At 35.7% G+C, this 18331-nt stretch overlaps 1 protein-coding gene across 2 annotated transcripts in view; it reads left to right on the top strand.

Moving 5' to 3' along the window:
* Positions 1-17868, top strand: part of CUL3 (cullin 3) — a 96786-nt gene extending 78918 nt beyond the window's left edge. For both annotated transcript variants that reach the window (XM_029224959.1, XM_029224960.1), the window contains 3 exons: positions 4613-4799; positions 14476-14621; positions 17396-17868. In XM_029224959.1, the coding sequence (XP_029080792.1) occupies positions 4613-4799; positions 14476-14621; positions 17396-17527 (465 nt within the window). In that variant the 3' untranslated portion in view covers positions 17528-17868. The remainder of the gene's footprint in view (positions 1-4612; positions 4800-14475; positions 14622-17395) is intronic.
* Positions 17869-18331: the final 463 nt, after the last annotated feature.

Genomic DNA, 18331 nt, shown 5'->3' on the forward strand with positions numbered 1-18331 from the left:
GCTTTTTCCTCTTTTTATATAGTTTTTGGAATGAAGTCCGTATTGTGATTTAGAACAGCTAAAATACGGAAATACATATAGTGGTAATCTGTACCTTGGATTTTTAGTAATAGCATTTAATTTTTGAAAGAGGTATGGATATTAATACATTTTTCTGAATGTTTATTATACTTTTCAAACATTTCTGAGAATGAGTCTGAAATATAAAAGCTAATTGTAGACAGTAGCAAAATTCATGTCAGACAGAATTTGAATAGAAAACCATTAAACAGCAGTGGTAATTGATATTTCATTGAGAACTTATGTCAGTAATGTGGCATAACAATATATGAAGGAAAATGGTTGGAAGTACAAGGAGAAATAGACAATTCCACAGTTACAGAAATCCCTCACAAGTGTACTCATTGACTATATGATAAAAAAGAGGGATATAGAAGATTTGAATAACACAATTAGCAAATTAAAATTGAAAGCTATACAGGGAACTTTAAACTCAGAAAGCAAAATACACAAATTGTTCTTGGGAAATATCTGAGGCTGGCATAACCTTATTACTAAAACTGAACAAGGAAAATACAAAAAAGAAAGGGAAGCTATAGGTTATTCAAAATAAATACACAAATCTTAAGTAAAATATTATTAGCAAGTTATATTCAGCAGTCTATTGAAATAATAATTCACTCTGTCCAAACAGGGTTTATTCCTGGAATACAAAGAAGGAATTTGTTAACAGATAGTTACTGAGATTTTATAATAATAATAAAATTAACTGATCACCTGCTATATTACCAGACATCATTTCAAGGAGAAAATCAATGATTTCCACAAATGTGCAAAAAGCACACGAGAAGAGTCAGCCCCCACTTCTTATTTGCAGATGGGGGACTCTTAGCCACCTAAGAATAGAATGAAATGCCTAATGGCATATGGGTGTATCTAATGAGAGACCTAAGCTTTAAATGAGAGACCTAAGCAAACAGTAATTAGTAGTAAAATGTTAGACACCTTCCCATTAAGGTTAGGAAAAATTTAGGATACCTGCCTTTACTACTGCTATCCAGCCTTGTTCTGCAGGTCCTAATTAACACACTAGAAAAGAAAAAGGAATAAAATTTATAAATATCAGGAGCTGACAAAGTTTGTCGACAGTATGATTGTCAGCTATAATAATCAACTGAGAAATGAGAGTTTGGTTGAAAAGTTTTTCTATAAATCATACTTACTTTAAGTCAACTTTTATCTACATCAGAATTAATCTGAAAATGACTTGAGAAAAAGGATGTTTTAATAAGAATCATAATCTTTCTAGGAATCATTCTAACCCAAAAAGTAGAAGACTTAATCGAAAAAGGCAATAAAAGAAAAGAATATGGAAGGGTAAATGTACCTGAAAGGGAAAGCTATGTGTTATAAAGGACTTTTTTTTTTTTTAAGTCACCTATAAATTCAGTGAAATGTCAGTCCAAATCTGCGGAAGATTTCTTTTCTGTGAAACTTGACAGGCTGATCCCAGAATTTATCTGGGCAAGAAAATGCACAAGAATAGGCAAAGAGGGGCAGGGATTTGGGAGATGGGAAGGCCCAGTAAGAGGGAAAGGCGTATGTCTTAATACCCAGACATACCTCAAAGTTAAAATTGTTTTTAACATGTGTAGACAAATAGGTCATTTGAACAAAATAGAGAGTCCAGAAACAGATTAGTATATAGAGAGGTGTTTGGAATGCGATATATTTACTATTTCTAATAAACTAAATTAAAATAACTGCTACTTCATTTGTGGGAATGGAAGGAGAATAGTATGGCGAACTTAGTTCCATATGTCATATCAAATGTAAAATCAAATTCCAGGTAGATGTAAACACAAATCTATAAATGTAATAGAAAAAAACAATGATAAGCGTGATATAAGTAAGGCCTTTTTTCAAGCTTGTTACATAAACCACAAAGAAAAAGACTGACAGATTTAACTAAGTAAAAAGTAATAAAACATGTAAATGATGAAATAAGTTAAAAGAGAAGATAAAGAGTCTAGGAGAGGGCCTCCCTGGTGGCGCAGTGGTTGAGAGTCCGCCTGCCAATGCAGGGGACATGGGTTCGTGTCCTGGTCCGGGAAAATGCCACATGCCGTGGAGCAGCTAGGCCCATGAGCCATGGCCACTGAGCCTGCGCGTCCGGAGCCTGTGCTCCGCAACGGGAGAGGCCACAACAGTGAGAGGCCTGCATACCACCCCCCCAAAAAAAAAAAAAAATCTAGGAGAAATTATTTACAGCAAGTAAGAGTATTGAAAACTGTAATACGTAAAGAGCACCAGTAAATTGATACAAAAACAGTTGAATAGAAAAACGTGGAAGGAATACGAATAGATAAAGCACAGAAGAAGAGTTACAGATATCTTGTAAACATTAAAAGATGGTTTTTTCTCCTATTGCTTATAGAAGTACAAATTAAAATAATGAGATAACATTTTTAGCCCAATAGGCAAAAGAAAAAGCCAGTTCTGTGTTTGAAGGTAGAGAGAATGAATACTTACAACTGCTGTGAAGTTAAATAGTTAAGAAACTTGAAAGGCAGTTTGTTAATGTCTATAAAATCTTTATAACTCTGAGGAAACAAGTACATTTCTAGAAATCTGTTTCAGAAACCTAGCTCTTGTACTCAGGCAGAAATGCATGCTCCATCACAAAATTGGATACAATCTCAATCTCCATATTGTGATAGAGCAGTACTATGGAATTCCCTGTAGCTTTAACGTCGTTAAGCAAACATGCAAAATCATCAAGAAATTAATGGAAGAATTCATATGGTGTGATCCTGTTTATATTTAACACTAATACTAGTGTACAGGTAAGTATGTTAATGTGCATACATGTATATGTGTATTTGTATTCGTGTGTGTGTGTATATATAGATGTATTTTTTAAAATGGCATAGAAGGATGAACATTGAATTGCAGTACAGACATTTCCTGACTTATGGTGGTTTGACTTAAGATTTTTCAACTTTATGATGGCACAAAGCAGTACGCATTCAGTTGAGGCTGTACTTTGAATTTTGATCTTTTCCCAGGCTGGGATCAGCAAGCTGCAGCTCTCAGCTAGGTGATCACAAGAGTAAACAACTGATACACTTATCACCGTTCTGTACCCATACAACCATTCTGATTTTTACTTTCAGTACAATATTCAATAATTACATGAGATATTCAACACCATTATAAAAAATAGGCTTTGTGTTAGATGATTTTGCCCAACTATAGGCTAAGGTACGTGTTCTGAGCATGTTTAAGGTAGGCTAGGCTCAGCTAGGATGTTCAGTAGGTTACGCGCATTAAATGCATTTTCAGCTTATTCAGTACTATGAGTTTACTAGGACATAACCCCGTTGTAATTTGAGTAAGATCTGTAGCTACCTCTAGGAATGATCTGTAGTTGTTAAAATACCACCTAAGAAGGTATTTCCGGTTCTTTGACTATGGTTAAACAATAATACATGTAAATAAGTCACTTTTAGCATGTACATAATAATTACAGTTAACATTCTAATTATTAATAGCACCTATTTAATATGGTGGGATTAACATTTATATGTCTAAAGTATGTAGACATACTGAGATCATTTGAAGCAAAGGAATATGCATCGTCATCACTAAAGGTCACATTTCTTTCAGTTTCACTTACCTGACAGTCCTTTAGAAAAGCCTAAACTGTTCTTCATAGACTTGTGTAAGGGAGAACAACTCTCTCCAGATCAGTTACATACTCTGAATAACACCATCTTTATACCCACTCTTCCTGAGCTCCTTTTGAGAAAAAAACAGCTTTATACAATGTGAATCAAAATGATGTATCCTAATATGAAGACTTGCTGCACCATACAGTACCTGTAGATGTGAAGGGACTAAATCATATACATGTACAATTCTCTTACTGTCCCATTGACATAAAAAGAATATAATGAATTTAAAAGTTACAGATTCACGCTTTCCTGAATTTTTTTTTCAGTATTACATTTTATTCATGCCATAATAATGTAGCAAAAATTATCACCTGCACTTCAAAACATATTTCATGTTGCTTTTCATATTTAGTATTAATTATCAAGTATTTAAAAAAAATTTTTCTTAATTTGGTTATACAGGCAGTAAAAATGGTCAACTTGGATTGTAAATTTTGATAGTATGATAGAAGACCTTAGGTCACTCTTACTTTGATTATTTCTAGGAAAGAAGTTGCTAAGCAAAAGAGTAGTATGGATAAACTTGAGAGGATGATTGTAGAGTATTTATAAAATTAGCAGTCATATGTTGATTAACACTTTGTTTTTTACCTAAATATTAAAGCAGGTCACTTAATAATCTCTGCTGGATGACATTCTTAGACTACGCTTTATATCTCTGAAACAAAAAGTACATGTCTTCTCAGTATTTTGTAATTTGAACTACCTTTTTCTCTAATTTGTTCAAATAAGTGAGATTTTAGAGTCATAATAGTCAGGAAGTTCTTTGTTGTAAATTATTTAATGGAATTACCTCTCTAATTACTGCTTGGTCAATTTTACTTACTAATTAATCTTTCAAAAAATCTAATTATGTTAATCTGATGAAATTTCAGGAAATCCAACAAGAGACAGATATCCCTGAAAGAGAACTTGTTAGAGCCCTGCAGTCCCTCGCCTGTGGTAAACCAACACAGCGGGTTCTCACAAAGGAACCCAAGTCAAAGGAAATAGAAAATGGTCACATATTTACAGTTAATGATCAGTTCACATCGAAACTACACAGAGTCAAGATTCAAACAGGTATCTGGAATTATATTTTTCTCTCTAAAAAAATTATATATATTTCTTCTTTCTAAAAAAATTCTTAATTGTTGGATTTCTATTTTTTAAAAAGTAATGCTTTTCTGGTGCTGCATGACATATAGGCTTAAGAAATAAAGCACTTTTATTGATATGTATTCCTGTCAAAATGCAGTTGAATCCAAGTACAGTAAGCATTTTAAAAAGTCATTCATAATGTGAACAAGTATTTATTTCCATATGGTTTTCTACAAGTGAAATATAATTTTACGAACATATTAATACTTATAATTGTTTTTAACTGGTTAACTAATAGTCACTGATGTCTATTTTAAAGCATTTACAGATTTCTCAAAATTGGGAGTTACCTATTTAAATTTTAATCTTTAAATGCAACTATTTATATTTGATAAATACTTTCTAAGTTGCAAAATTTAAAAACCCATATTCTCTCTCTAACTTAAAACCAGTGATGACCCTGTTGTGAACAGATTTTGGTACAGCTTTTTTTTAGGTTGATGGTAAACGTCCTACTTATTGTATATTTAGCAATGTAAGGTGTATATTTTCTATGCATTTAAGGAGGAAAAAAGGCACTTTACCTTTGCTGATTTTTAAAACTAATGTAGCTTGCTACCTGGTTTCAAAACTAGTATTAGATAAGCTTCCCAATGCTAGTTTGTCCATTACAGCTAATATGTCTGTACAGTAAGATTAACTTTTTAAATGACTACAATTTTCTGATTTGAAAATGGTTTTACATTATATATTAATAAAAGATAAAGTCTTTTTAAAATTATTTTAATGTTAAATATACAATTGATTGCCAGAATATATTGATTCAAGAACATTTTATATATACTTTTGTTTTTCTTTTTGACCCTAATTGGATATTCTTTTCAAAGCAGAGTGGTCTGTCTTTACAGACTTGACTACTTTGTCCCATCATTGCAAACCTTATCATTGTATCTTATCTTCATCACCAAAATTGATCCATATATTTGGGACACAGATGTATATTAAAAATAGAACTGTGCTAAGGAGGGTCATGGAATAAAATTTCTTCTTCTCCCAGTACAAGACATATGACTATAGTTTTGGGCAGAAATGGGTTTTGGATATCAGGACTTACTTGAATCTCAGATTTGGAGGATATATGGTGATACATATCTGAAATACCCAGCCTCACCCTGCTTTATCCTAAATAAATAAGTGTCTTTGTTGTAATGCAAGATTCCATCATGTCCTGCAAATATTGTCAGATATTATTGTGATTATCAAAAAAATAGTCTTCTTCATAGATTGTTAATTTTTGGTGTTAAGTGTGTGTGTGTAGTATTTTAGATCTGATTAAAATAGGAATATAGTTATACATGATGAAGAATTTGACTCGATGACCTTTTAAAGTTCTTTTCAGCTGTAAAATTCTGTAAAGAAAAATGTTTTTCATTTTGAAATGGTGCTTAGATTATCTTGGCTCTTACTGATATTTTGTAGAAGTTAAAATTTTCTCTCTGGTGATAAGTATTGTGACCACATAGTTTTTTTAAAGTTGTCAAAATACATGTTTGCCTTTTCGAGAAAGTACTCAGGCTCGTAATCAAATATTCAGAGAGGCTGATCTTACCTACTTATGCTGCTTTTTACTGTGGTCAGTAATAGACATTCAAGCAAAAACTGAAAAGCATTTACTCAAATAACACAACCTTTGAAAAGAATTAGATTCATTGTATTTTACAGTTATTTCTATAGTTGACAGCCTTCCCCACCACCAGCACTCACCTTCTCTGTCCCTTTCCTCCTTATACATCTAGATACTTAGGTACCCACTTACACAGCACATACCCTTGTTATGCTCTTCTTAAATGCAGAGAGTATTGTGCTAGGCTCTGGGAGTGAGCTCCTGCCCTCACATTTTTAAAAACATCATAATTCAGTGTGTATCACCACAATCTTCCCATTTATCTTGGAGTATATTAATTTAGGTGACCAAATTTAGATGAACCAAGTGGATTGTTAAAAAGTTTTTTTCCCTCCACCATTTTATTTTATATATTTTCACATCTGCAGGAAAAGTGAAAAACGCTCTAACAGATAATCGTTAAAATTTTGCCACATTTGCTCAAGCACCCTTATTTCCACCCTCGTGCTCTCCCTCTCTCCCTTCATATATGTATATATTTCCTACAGCATTTTTTAAAATATTTTTTTAAATAGCTCTTTATTGGAGTATAATTGCTTTACAATACTGTGTTAGTTTCTGTTGCACAAGAAAGTGAATTAGCCATGTCCCCATATCCCCTCCCTTTTGAGCCTCCCTGCCATCCTCTCTATCCCACGTCTCTAGGTCATTGCAAAGCACCAAGCCCATCTCCCTGTGCTATGCAGCTGCTTCCCATCAGCCAACTATTTTACATTCGGTAGTGTATGTATGTCGATGCTACTCTCACTTCGCCCTAGTTTCGCCCTCCCACCCCATGTCCTCAAGTCCATTTTCTATGTCTAGCTCTTTTTTTTAGATTCCACATATATGTGTTAATATATATTTGTTTTTCTCTTTCTGATTTACTTCATTCTGTGTGACAGACTCTGGGTCCATCCACCTCACTACAAATAACTCCAGTTTTCTTTTTATGGCTGAGTAATATTCCATTGTATATAAGTGCCACATCTTCTTTATCCATTCATCTGTCATTGGACATATAGGTTGGTTCCATGTCCTGGCTATTGTAAATAGTGCTGCAGTGAACATTGGGGTACATGTCTCTTTTTGAATTATGGTTTTCTCAGGGTATATGCCCAGTAGTGGGATTGTTGGGTCATATGGTAATTCTAGTTTTAGTTTTTTAAGGAACCTCCATACTGTTTTCCATAGTGATTGTATCAGTTTACATTCCCACCAACAGTGCAGGAGAGTTCCCTTTTCACCACACCCTTTCCAGCATTTATCATTTCTAGATTTTTTGATAACGGCCATTCTGACCAACATGAGGTGATACCTCATTGTAGCTTTGATTTGCATTTCCCTAATAATTAGTGATACTGAGCATCTTTTCATGTGCCTCTTGGCCATCTGTGTGTCTTCGTTTGTGAAATGTCTATTTGGGTCTTCCACCCATTTTTAAACTGGATTGTTTGTTTTTTTTATATTGCGCTCCATGAGCTGTTTGTATATTTTGGAGATTAATCCTTTGTTGTTTCATTTGCAAATATGTTCTCGCATTCTGAGGGTTGTCTTTTTGTCTTGTTTATGGTTTCCTTTGCTGTGCAAAAGCTTTTAAGTTTAATTAAGTCCCATTTGTTTATTTTTGCTTTTATTTCCCTTACTGTGGAAGGTAGATCAAAAAAGATCTTGCTGTGGTTTATGTCAAAGGGTGTTTTTCCTATGTTTTCCCCTAAGAGTTTTATAGTGTCTGGTCTTACATTTAAGTCTTTAACCCATTTGGACTTTATGGTGTTAGGTATTGTTCTAATTTCATTCTTTTACATGTAGCTGTCCAGTTTTCCCAGCACCACTTATTGAAGAGGCTGTCTATTCTCCATTGTATGTTCTTGCCTCCTTTGTCGTAAATTAGTTGACCATATGTGCGTGGGTTAATCTCTGGGCATTCTGTCCCGTACCGTTGATCTGTATTTCTGTTTTTGTGCCACTGCCGTACTGTCTTGATTACTGTAGCTTTGTGATGTAGTTTGAAGTCGGGGAGCCTGATACCTCCAACTCCGTTTTTCTTTCTCAAGATGCTTTGGCTATTCGGGGTCTTTTGTGTTTCCATACGAATTGTAAAATTTTTTGTTCTAATTCTGTGAAGAATGCCATTGGTAGTTTGATAGGGATTGCATTGAATCTGTAGATCGCTTTGGGTAGTATAGTCATTTTCACAGTATTGATTCTTCCAACCCAAGAACATGATATATTTCTCCATCTGTTTATGTCATCTTTGATTTCTTTCATCAGTGTTTTATAGTTTTCTGAGTACAAGTCTTTTGCCTCCTTAGGCAGGTTTATTCCTAGGTATTTTATTCTTTTTGTTGCAGTGGCAAATGGGAGTGTTTCCTTTATTTCTCTTTCTGATTTTTCATTGTTGGTGTAGAGGAATGCCAGAGATTTCTGTGCATTAATTTTGTATCCTGCAACCTTACCAAATTCATTGATTAGTTCTAGTAGTTTTCTGGTGGCATCTTTAGGATTTTCTACGTATAATATCATGTCATTGGCAAACAGTGATAGTTTTACTTCTTCTTTTCCAGTTTGTATTCCTTTTATTTCTTTTTCTTCTCTGATTGCTATGGCTAGGACTTCCCAAACTATGTTAAATAATAGTGGCAAGAGTGAACATCCTTGTCTTGTTCCTGATCTTAGTGGAAATGCTTTCAGTTTTTCACAATTGAGTATGATGCTTGCTGTGGGTTTGTCATATATGGCCTTGATTATGTTGAGGTAGGTACCCTCTATGCCCATTTTATGGAGTTTTTATCATAAATGGGTGTTGAATTTTGTCACAAGCTTTTTCTGCATCTATTGAGATGATCATATGGTTCTTATTCCTTAATTTGCTAATGTGGTGTATCACATTGATTGATTGCATATATTGAAGAATCCTTGCATCCCTGGGATAATTCCCACTTGATCATGGTGTATGGTCCTTTTAATGTGCTTTTTGATTCTGTTTGCTAGTATTTTCTTGAGGTTTTTTCCATCTATGTTCATCAGTGATATTGGTCTATAATTTTCTTTTTTTGTGATATCTTTTTCTGGTTTTGGTATCAGGATGATGGTGGCTTCGTAGAATAAATTTGGGAGTGTTTCTCCCTGTGTAGTTTTTTGGAAGAGTTTGAGAAGGATGGGTGTTAGCTCTTCTCTAAATGTTTGATAGAATTCGCCTGTGAAGCCATCTGGTCCTGGACTTTTGTTTGTTGGAAGATTTTTAATTATGGTTTCAATTTCATTACTTGTGATACATCTGTTTATATTTTCTAATTCTTTCTTGTTCAGTCTTGGAAAATTGTACCTTTCCAAGAATTTGTCCATTTCTTTGTGGTTGTGCATTTTATTGGCATATAGTTGTTGGCAGTAGTCTCTTATAATTCTTTGTATTTCTGCAGTGTCAGTTGTGATTTCTCCTTTTTCATTTCTAATTTTATTGATTTGTGTCCTCTCCCTTTTTTTTTTTGATGAGTTTGGCTAAAGGTTTATCAGTTTTATCTTCTCAATGAACCAGCTTTTACTTTTATTGATCTTTGTTATTGTTTTCTTTGTTTGTATTTCATTTATTTCTGCTTTGATCTTTATGATTTCTTTCCTTCTACTGATTTTAGGTTTTCTTTGTTCTTCTTTCCCTAGCTGTTTTAAGTGTAGGGTTAGATTGTTTGAGATTTTTCTTGTTTCTTGAGGTGAGATTCTATTGCTATAAACTTCCCTCTTAGAACTGCTTTTGCTGAATCCCATAGCTTTTGGGGTCGTCGTGTTTTCATTGTCATTTGTTTTAGGTATTTTTTGATCTCCTCTTTGATTTCTTCAATCTCTTGGTTATATAGTAGTGCACTGTTTAGTCTCCATGTATTTGTTTTTTACAGGTTTTTTCCTGTAATTGATTTCTAGTCTCATAGCATTGTGGTCAGAAAAGATGCTTGATACAATTTCAATATTCTTAAGTTTTCCAAGGCTTGATTTGTGACCCAAGATGTGATCTATCCTGGAGAATGTTCCATGTGCACTTGAGAAGAAAGTGTATTCTGCCACTTTAGGGTAGAATGTTCTATAAATATCAATTAGATCTATCTGGTCTCTTGTGTCATTTAAAGGTTGTGTTTCCTTATTCTCTGTTTGGATGATCTGTCCATTGGTGTAAGTGGGGTGTTAAAGTCCCCTACTATTATTGTGTTTCTGTCAGTTTCTCCTTTCATGGTTGTTAGCATTTGCCTTATGTATTGAGGTGCTGCTGTGTTGGTGCCTAAACATTTATAATTGTTTTATCTTCTTCTTGGATTGATCCTGTGATCATTATGTAGTGTCCCTCCTTATCTCTTGTAACAGTCTTTATTTTAAAGTCTATTTTATCTGATACGAGTATTGCTGCTTCAGCTTTCTTTCCATTTGCATGGAATATCTTTTTTCCATCCCTTCAGTTTCAGTCTGTATGTGTCCGTAGGTCTGAAATGGGTCTCTTCTAGACAGCATATATATGAGACTTGTTTTTGTATCCATTCAGCAAGTCTGTGTCTTTTGGTTGGAGCATTTAATCCATTCACGTTGAAGGTAATAATCAATATGTATGTTCCTATTACCATTTTCTTAATTGTTTGGGTTTGTCTTTGTGGGTCTTTTTCTTCTCTTGTGTTTCCCCCTTAGCAAAGTTTCTTGAGCGTTTGTTGTAAAGCTGGTTTGGTGGTGATGAATTCTCTTAGCTTCTGCTTGTCTGAAAAGCTTTTGACTTCTCCATTGAATCTTTTTTTTTTTTTTTTTTTTTTTTTGGTGGTACACAGGCCTCCCACTGTTGCGGCCTCTCCCATTGTGGATCACAGGCCCAGCCGCTCCGCGGCACGTGGGATCCTCCCGGACTGGGGCACAAACCCGCGTCCCCTGCATCGGCAGGTGGACTCCCAACCACTGCGCCACCAGGGAAGCCCTCTCCATCGAATCTTAATGACATCCTTGCTGGGTAGAGTAATCTTGGTTGTAGGTTTTTCTCTTTCATCACTTTAAGTGTATCCTGCCACTCCCTTCTGGCCTGCAGAGTTTCCACTGAAAAATCAGCTGATAACCTTATTGGGGACTCCTTTGTATGTCATTTCTTGTTTTTTCCCTTGCTGCTTTTAATAGTTTTTCTTTGAATTTAATTTTTTTTACTTTGATGATTACGTGTCTTGGTGTGTTTTTCCTCGGGTTTATCCTGTATGGGACTCTGTGCTTCTTGGACTTGGGTGACTATTTCGTTTCCCGTGTTAGGGAAGTTTTCAGTTATAATCTCTTCAAATATTTTCTCAGACCCTTTCTTTTTCTCTCCCTCTTCTGGGAGCCCTCTAATTCGAATATTGGTGAGTTTAGTGTTGTCCCAGAGGTCTCTGAGACTGTCCTCAATTCTTTTCATTCTTTTTTCTTTATTCTGCTCCTCGGCAGTTATTTTCACCATTTTGACTTCCAGCTCACTGATTTGTTCTTCTGCCTCAGTTATTCTGTTACTGTTTCCTTCTAGTGTAATTTTCATTTCAGTTATTATGTTGTTCATCTCTGTTTGTTCTTTAGTTCTTCTAGATCTTTGTTAAACATTTCTTGTATGTTCTCAATCTGTACCTTCATTCTATTTCTGAGATTCTGGATCATCTTTACTGTCATTATTCTGAATTCTTTTTCAGGTAGGTTGCCTATTTCCTCTTAATTTATTTGACCCTTTAGGTTTTTACCTTACTCCTTCATCCATGACATGTTTTTTGCTGTCTCTTTTTTTTTTTTTTTTAAATGAGTGGGATTGTGTTCCTACCTTACTGGTTTGTCCTGAGGCTTCCAGCACTGGAGTTTGTAGGCTTATTGGGTAGAGCTGGGTCTTCGTGCTGAGCTGAGGACCTCTGTGAGTCCTCACTCTGATGAATATTCCCTGGGGTCTGAGGTTCTCTGTCAGTCCAGTGGTGAGATAAAAGAAAAAGGGATAGGGGCCTTGGCTGTGGAGGGGTTGCTTAAGCAAGAGCGAGGTTTGGGTGGTGGGCAGGGCCTATGCTCAGGACCCACAGGGCTGGAAAAGGCCCTGGGGGTTGTGGGGGGTGGAGCTTAGGCTCAAGGAACAGAAGGGGCCCAGGCTTGCCCCCCACACCTGGTCTCAGAGGGCAGGGGGCCTTACCTAGGGGCTCAGCAGGATTCCTGGGCTCAAGTGGTGGGGCAAATGCCCTCCTCTTCTCTCCTGTGCCTCTGGTCTGGGAGGGCCCCTCCTGATCTCCTGGGCTTCCCTCCTGTGCCCCCAAGGACCTACGTGGCCTGGAGGGGACTTTGGGGGGCAGGGGACTGGCCTGGGAACTCAGCAGGCTCCTTTCCCACTCTTCCTGGTGAGTCCCTCCTGCCTGTGTCTTCTGACCTACCTGGCCTCAGGGGTGCCGATCCTGTCTGGCCTCCACTTCTCCTCCCCCCCTCAGTCCCCCTGTGTCCTACTGGTTCACTTTGCAGTTCCTCCCGTCTCCTTGGGCATGAGAGTCCCCCACCAGCAGCCGGCAGGTGCCCTAGTCGTGGGGAGACGCTAACTCCACATCTTTCCACACCGCCATCTTGACTCCGCCTCCTTTCCTACATCATTTTAACTTAATTTGCCAGCGTTATAACACTTCCCACTTAAATACTTGAGCATATACCTATCTCAGAATTAAGATTTTACCACATAATTGTAATACTGTATCACACCCCAAAAAATTAATAATTCCAAACATTTATATATCACCCATATTTACATGTCCACAGTTATCTCAAAAATGCCTTTCATATCTTATTTTTTGGATCTAGGATTCAGTCAAGGGTTCCACATTACATTGATTTTAATGTTTCTTTAGTTCTATTCAATCTAATCCAGTGCCTCTATCTTTTTTTTCCCCTTATGACATTGAATTTTTGAAGAAAAGCATTTTTCTTCTTTAGTTGAGCATTTAATTTTACTCTTTTTTATTAAGGTATTGATTAACTTGGGAGAAGATACTGAAGCAGAATTCTTAACCAAGGGATTCTAATTAGAAACAGCTGAATGAATATGCACACCAAAATGATCTTCTAAATTGTACAGTCTGCTATCTCCTGGTTGTGCCCAGGCCTAAGTCAGCAATGTTGCATATGGTTCTTTGTAATTTTACAATTTCTCCCTCCAGAAACTTCACATCTATCTCCTATTGATGACCAAATAAACAAAAAAAATCTTTCCCTGCTGCTTCAATTAGAGCAAAGTTATAAGAGAAAGGGACTTTTATACTTAATTCTTTAGCAGTTGCCTTGAAGACTATAGGGAATAACAGTAAGACTTCTAAAGAGTGGAATATAGTTTGCATTAGTCATATTGAGATTATGACACTTAATAATTACCAAGATACATGTTAAGAAATTGTTGAATAATTGATGAGAGGTACAAAAGAATTGTTACGGAGTTAAGTGACATTCTAGTGGTACTTTAAATTTTTTATTTAGCTAACTAAATCTTGGCAATACATGTTCTTTCCTCCTCTTAAAGTCCTCACATTTCTCCTGTTTGAGGTACTTTTGGTGAGGTTTAACTTGGAGTCATGGTGGTAAAATACTAGTTAACCTCTGGAAGTCACAAGCAATGAAAACTATTTACTGATAATTTTACTGCTAAATATATCCAGCTAGTGTTTTTCTTCTAGGAAAGGAGTCATTGAATTCTATAAAAATAAAATTGGTTTTATTATCTCTGTAAAATTAAACTCCTAATATTTAAAAAGAATAATTTAGAATTGAAGAATTTTTATATCACTGCTTGTTAATTATTTAAATATTTATTAAAGTAAACGTTGAATTAGGCACTTTTTGAGTGTTTAATTAATAAGTATATGTGTGGTGTATATTCAGAGGTTGACATTGATTTCTCTCTTGACAATAGTAAATTATATTAAGTTTGCTTACAAACATTTTTCCTTACTTTTGAAATTTACATCATAATCACATGGTAAATGTCTTTATTTCTCTTCTTAGTTGCTGCCAAACAAGGTGAATCTGACCCAGAAAGGAAAGAAACGAGGCAGAAAGTAGATGACGACAGAAAACATGAGATAGAAGCTGCTATAGTGCGGATAATGAAATCTAGGAAGAAGATGCAGCACAATGTGTTAGTAGCAGAGGTGAGGACACTTCCGGACTGGATTAATGTAGAAAAGACAAAATTACTTTAACTATTTAAATTTAGGAAAGTACTGTATTCAGCTAATTTAAAATACAATCTTAAAATTAGAAAACCATAGTCAAATAACACATTATTAAAAGCATGGTACTTGCTTGATAGTTAAACATAGCCAATGCATCAAAATATGTGCACACTTTAAGAACTAATATGTTTGTAAAGAAGATAATAATAGAATATTGTCACATGAAGAATAAAGAAAAAGCTTTTCACTGCTATTTAGTACTTTGATGTAAAACAAACTACCTATACTTCTAAAAATTAATGGCTTATTTATTGAGTAAAAGTTAGGAAACTAAGGAGGGGAAGACCATTGTGAAGCCATTGAAATAGTGAGGAACAAGGTGATTAGGGCCGAATAAAGTATTGGTTGAAGATAGAGAGCTGAATGAAGACACATAGGAAGTGAAATTGACAGCATTTATTGACTGATCGTGGGAAATGAGAGGGAGGAGTGAAGGACGACTCTGAGACCCTTGCTTGCTTGGCCAGGTAGAGGCTGGTTTCTTTAACTGAAAAGGGAGGGGCAGTGTGCTGCTGTGTTCCACGGGTCAGCTAATACCACTTTTTATAAGTTGACTTCGTATCACATGGCAGAGGAAGAGAATTATAGGTGAGTGGTCAGTCAGTAATTTAAAAAAATCATTAAAAAACCAAAACAAGTAAACCTTTAAGACATGTTGGCAATTAGGTGACTGGTTAGTTTTTCCCGTTTTCATTGGACTGGTAAGAATAGACATTTGATGGCAGTTCCTTGAGAAGTAAATGGAGGTGAAACCACCAAGTGAGTGGTTTCTCCTTTGAGGTGTTGGCTCGTGGGAAGGACACAGAGAGCAATACTAGAGGATTAAGTGTTGAGTTGAGGGCTTCTGGGTACTGTTTTTCTAGATGGGAAGACATTGAGTTATATTTATATTCTAAGGATAAGAAGAGATGCTTAAAAACAAAAGGGAAGAAAAATGAGATGAGGGGTTACTTGATGTACTCGAGTCTAGAAAAAGAAAAGCGAGAGGGTTGTATAGAGAACACAGGTAGGTGGTAGATGTGTTAACAGGGATGCTACCAAATACCTTTCCCGAGAACCCAGGGCTGGGTGCAGGGGTGGGTGGAATGAAGCATGGAAACAAGCCATGGACAAATGGATAAATGGACAAATGGATAAATGTAAGGTTGTGGGAGTTTGAGGAATTTCAAACTGAAATGGCCTCTTTTCTTATGTAAAACAGGGTGTGAGGTTATGGTGCTTGAGAACTTGCTGACCTTGAATGCTGTAAATTTGTGTTATCAGCCTAAACCAGAGATTGGCAACCTTTTTTTAAATGGCCAGTTGCAGCATGAAAGCACCCGTAGATAACAAGTGAGTGTGCTGTGTTCCAGGAGGGATTACAACAGGCAGCGGGCTGTATTTGCCTGTGGACCCCAGGTCTACACAAAAGGTGTAAAAACGACAACTTTACTCAATAAAGAACCGAGTAGTGGATTTTGGGTGATGTAGTAAATGTAGAATGGGTGCTTATGGAACAGAACCAAAGGAGTCAGGGAGTTGAAGGTACTGTTGGGGGTGCAGCTCAGGTGATCTTTTATGAAGGAAAGAGGTGAGGTCAGACAAAGAAGTTATTAATAGCTTAGAAGAAAGGGCCAGAGGATTGATTCAGGGTCTCAAGTGGGTTGAGAACAAATTTGTTGATACTGGAGTGATAATATTAGAAGAGTGATGGATTTTAGTTGGGGAGTGAAGTGCTGACGTTTCCGACTTTGAAGAGTTAATAATCCATTGTAGCCTTCGAAATGAACTGATCCAACACTAGTAAAAGAGAAGCTGGCTTATGGCTAGATGAGTGATCTGCAAGATCACTAACTGGATTAGTGAGAAAAGCATGGGCTTCAGGGGCAGGAGGATGTAGATTCTCATCTCTTCTGGCTCTATTTACTACTTGTTCATATCATTTTTCCTTTCTGGCTTATTTTCCTCATTTGTAAAACGAGACAACCTACTTTGCAGGGTTAAGAGCATTAAATAAATAAATATAAACAAAACTGACTGATACATAGTGCATAGTCAGATTTCGGCTACTGCTGTAGTTCCTGTTGTATTATTACCGATGTCACAATACCTAGAATCCCGACAGCTGTTGGAGAAAAGAATACCAACAGTAGCACTTAACTATGGACTGGGCATTATTCTAAAGCATCACATCTGTTAACTCATTTAATATACACAACAACTTCATGAGGTTAAGTAACTTTCCCAAGGGCCCAGAGCTAGTAAGTCGTAGAGCTGGGATTTGAATCCAGGCAAGTCTGAGTCCCGAGTTTGTGCTTTTAAACACATTATGCTACCCAAATTCTGTGAATTGGGAGAGTAACCCAGAAGTCATTAGATTATAGCTTCAAAATGGGTTAAACTATACGGTGGTATAAATTCATACTAGTATATTTCAACTAATTCGTCTGTTAATCCACTTTAGCATTCACATTCTGATGTGAGGAGGTATGTTCTAGCCATACATTACATTTTCAAATAGAATCCTTTTTAATTTTCTGTATTTTTAATGTTCATAATCAAATTAGTAAAGTTTGAGCTGAGTCTTAAAATGACATATCAGTTCTACTCAAAAATAAGAATTTTTGTGTGTTTATATAGAAATGTTTTTTGGTTTTGTTTTTTAATTTTCTGGTAGGAATTAGTGTTTTTTATTTAACCTTCTCTTTTAGGTAACTCAGCAGTTGAAGGCTCGATTCTTACCAAGTCCAGTTGTTATTAAAAAACGTATCGAAGGACTCATTGAGAGAGAATATTTGGCACGAACACCTGAGGATCGCAAAGTATACACATATGTAGCATAAAATGCATTCAGAAACTTGATTTATTATTGGACTGTACTCTTCGCATGGACTGGGAAGTTCTTTTAAATCATTAAATATTAAGACGACCATCTCTTCTATTAAATTACAGTACATGTTTTAGACCATTCAGATCAAGCCTTTACTCCCTTTGAGAGTTTTCAACATCAGTTGATTGAGCTTCAGGCTTTACAACGTTTATCCCTGTAGAGATCATCTTTACAGTTCCTCGGGAAAATGTGAATGTGCCGCGTTTTGTTTTCAATACTGTATGAAAACAGGAAAAAATAAAACAAAATTTAGAAAATACAGCTCATTAAAATAAAATTGTTGGATTTCATTTCCCCAGGTCTTCAGTGTTCATGTAAATGTGTTTTTGTAGTGTTGCTTAGCACTTTGGGCATTGTATAAGTTGGGTAACAAAAATGGTAAAAGAAACGACACAATTCCCAATTATCTCGCTCTGCTTAAGGCATTTCTTTAGCTCGTCTTGTTTAATTTAAAGGTTTGATAAATTTACAGAGACCCAAGCATAAAATTTGAGCATGCTTTATTCTACCACTTGCACTTACTAATCTAACAGCCTAATGACCAGGAACCTTTGTTTTGGGCTCAGTATACACCCTGGTTTGATTTTTCCCTGCTGTAATTTGAGATGTCGCAAATTCTTACAATGATGAGGTTTTGTTCTGCATTATTTCTAGAGAAAGAAAATATTTTAGTATCTATAAATTGTACAATAATTTTTTGCTGTTGTACTCACTGCTAATAGTGGATTGTATAGGGCAGTGTTTTTATTTCATTTTA

Source organism: Monodon monoceros, unplaced genomic scaffold (genome assembly GCF_005190385.1).
Source record: "Monodon monoceros isolate NGI ecotype Baffin Bay Population unplaced genomic scaffold, NGI_Narwhal_1 Super_Scaffold_16, whole genome shotgun sequence".
In the NCBI taxonomy this organism is placed as follows: domain Eukaryota; kingdom Metazoa; phylum Chordata; class Mammalia; order Artiodactyla; family Monodontidae; genus Monodon; species Monodon monoceros.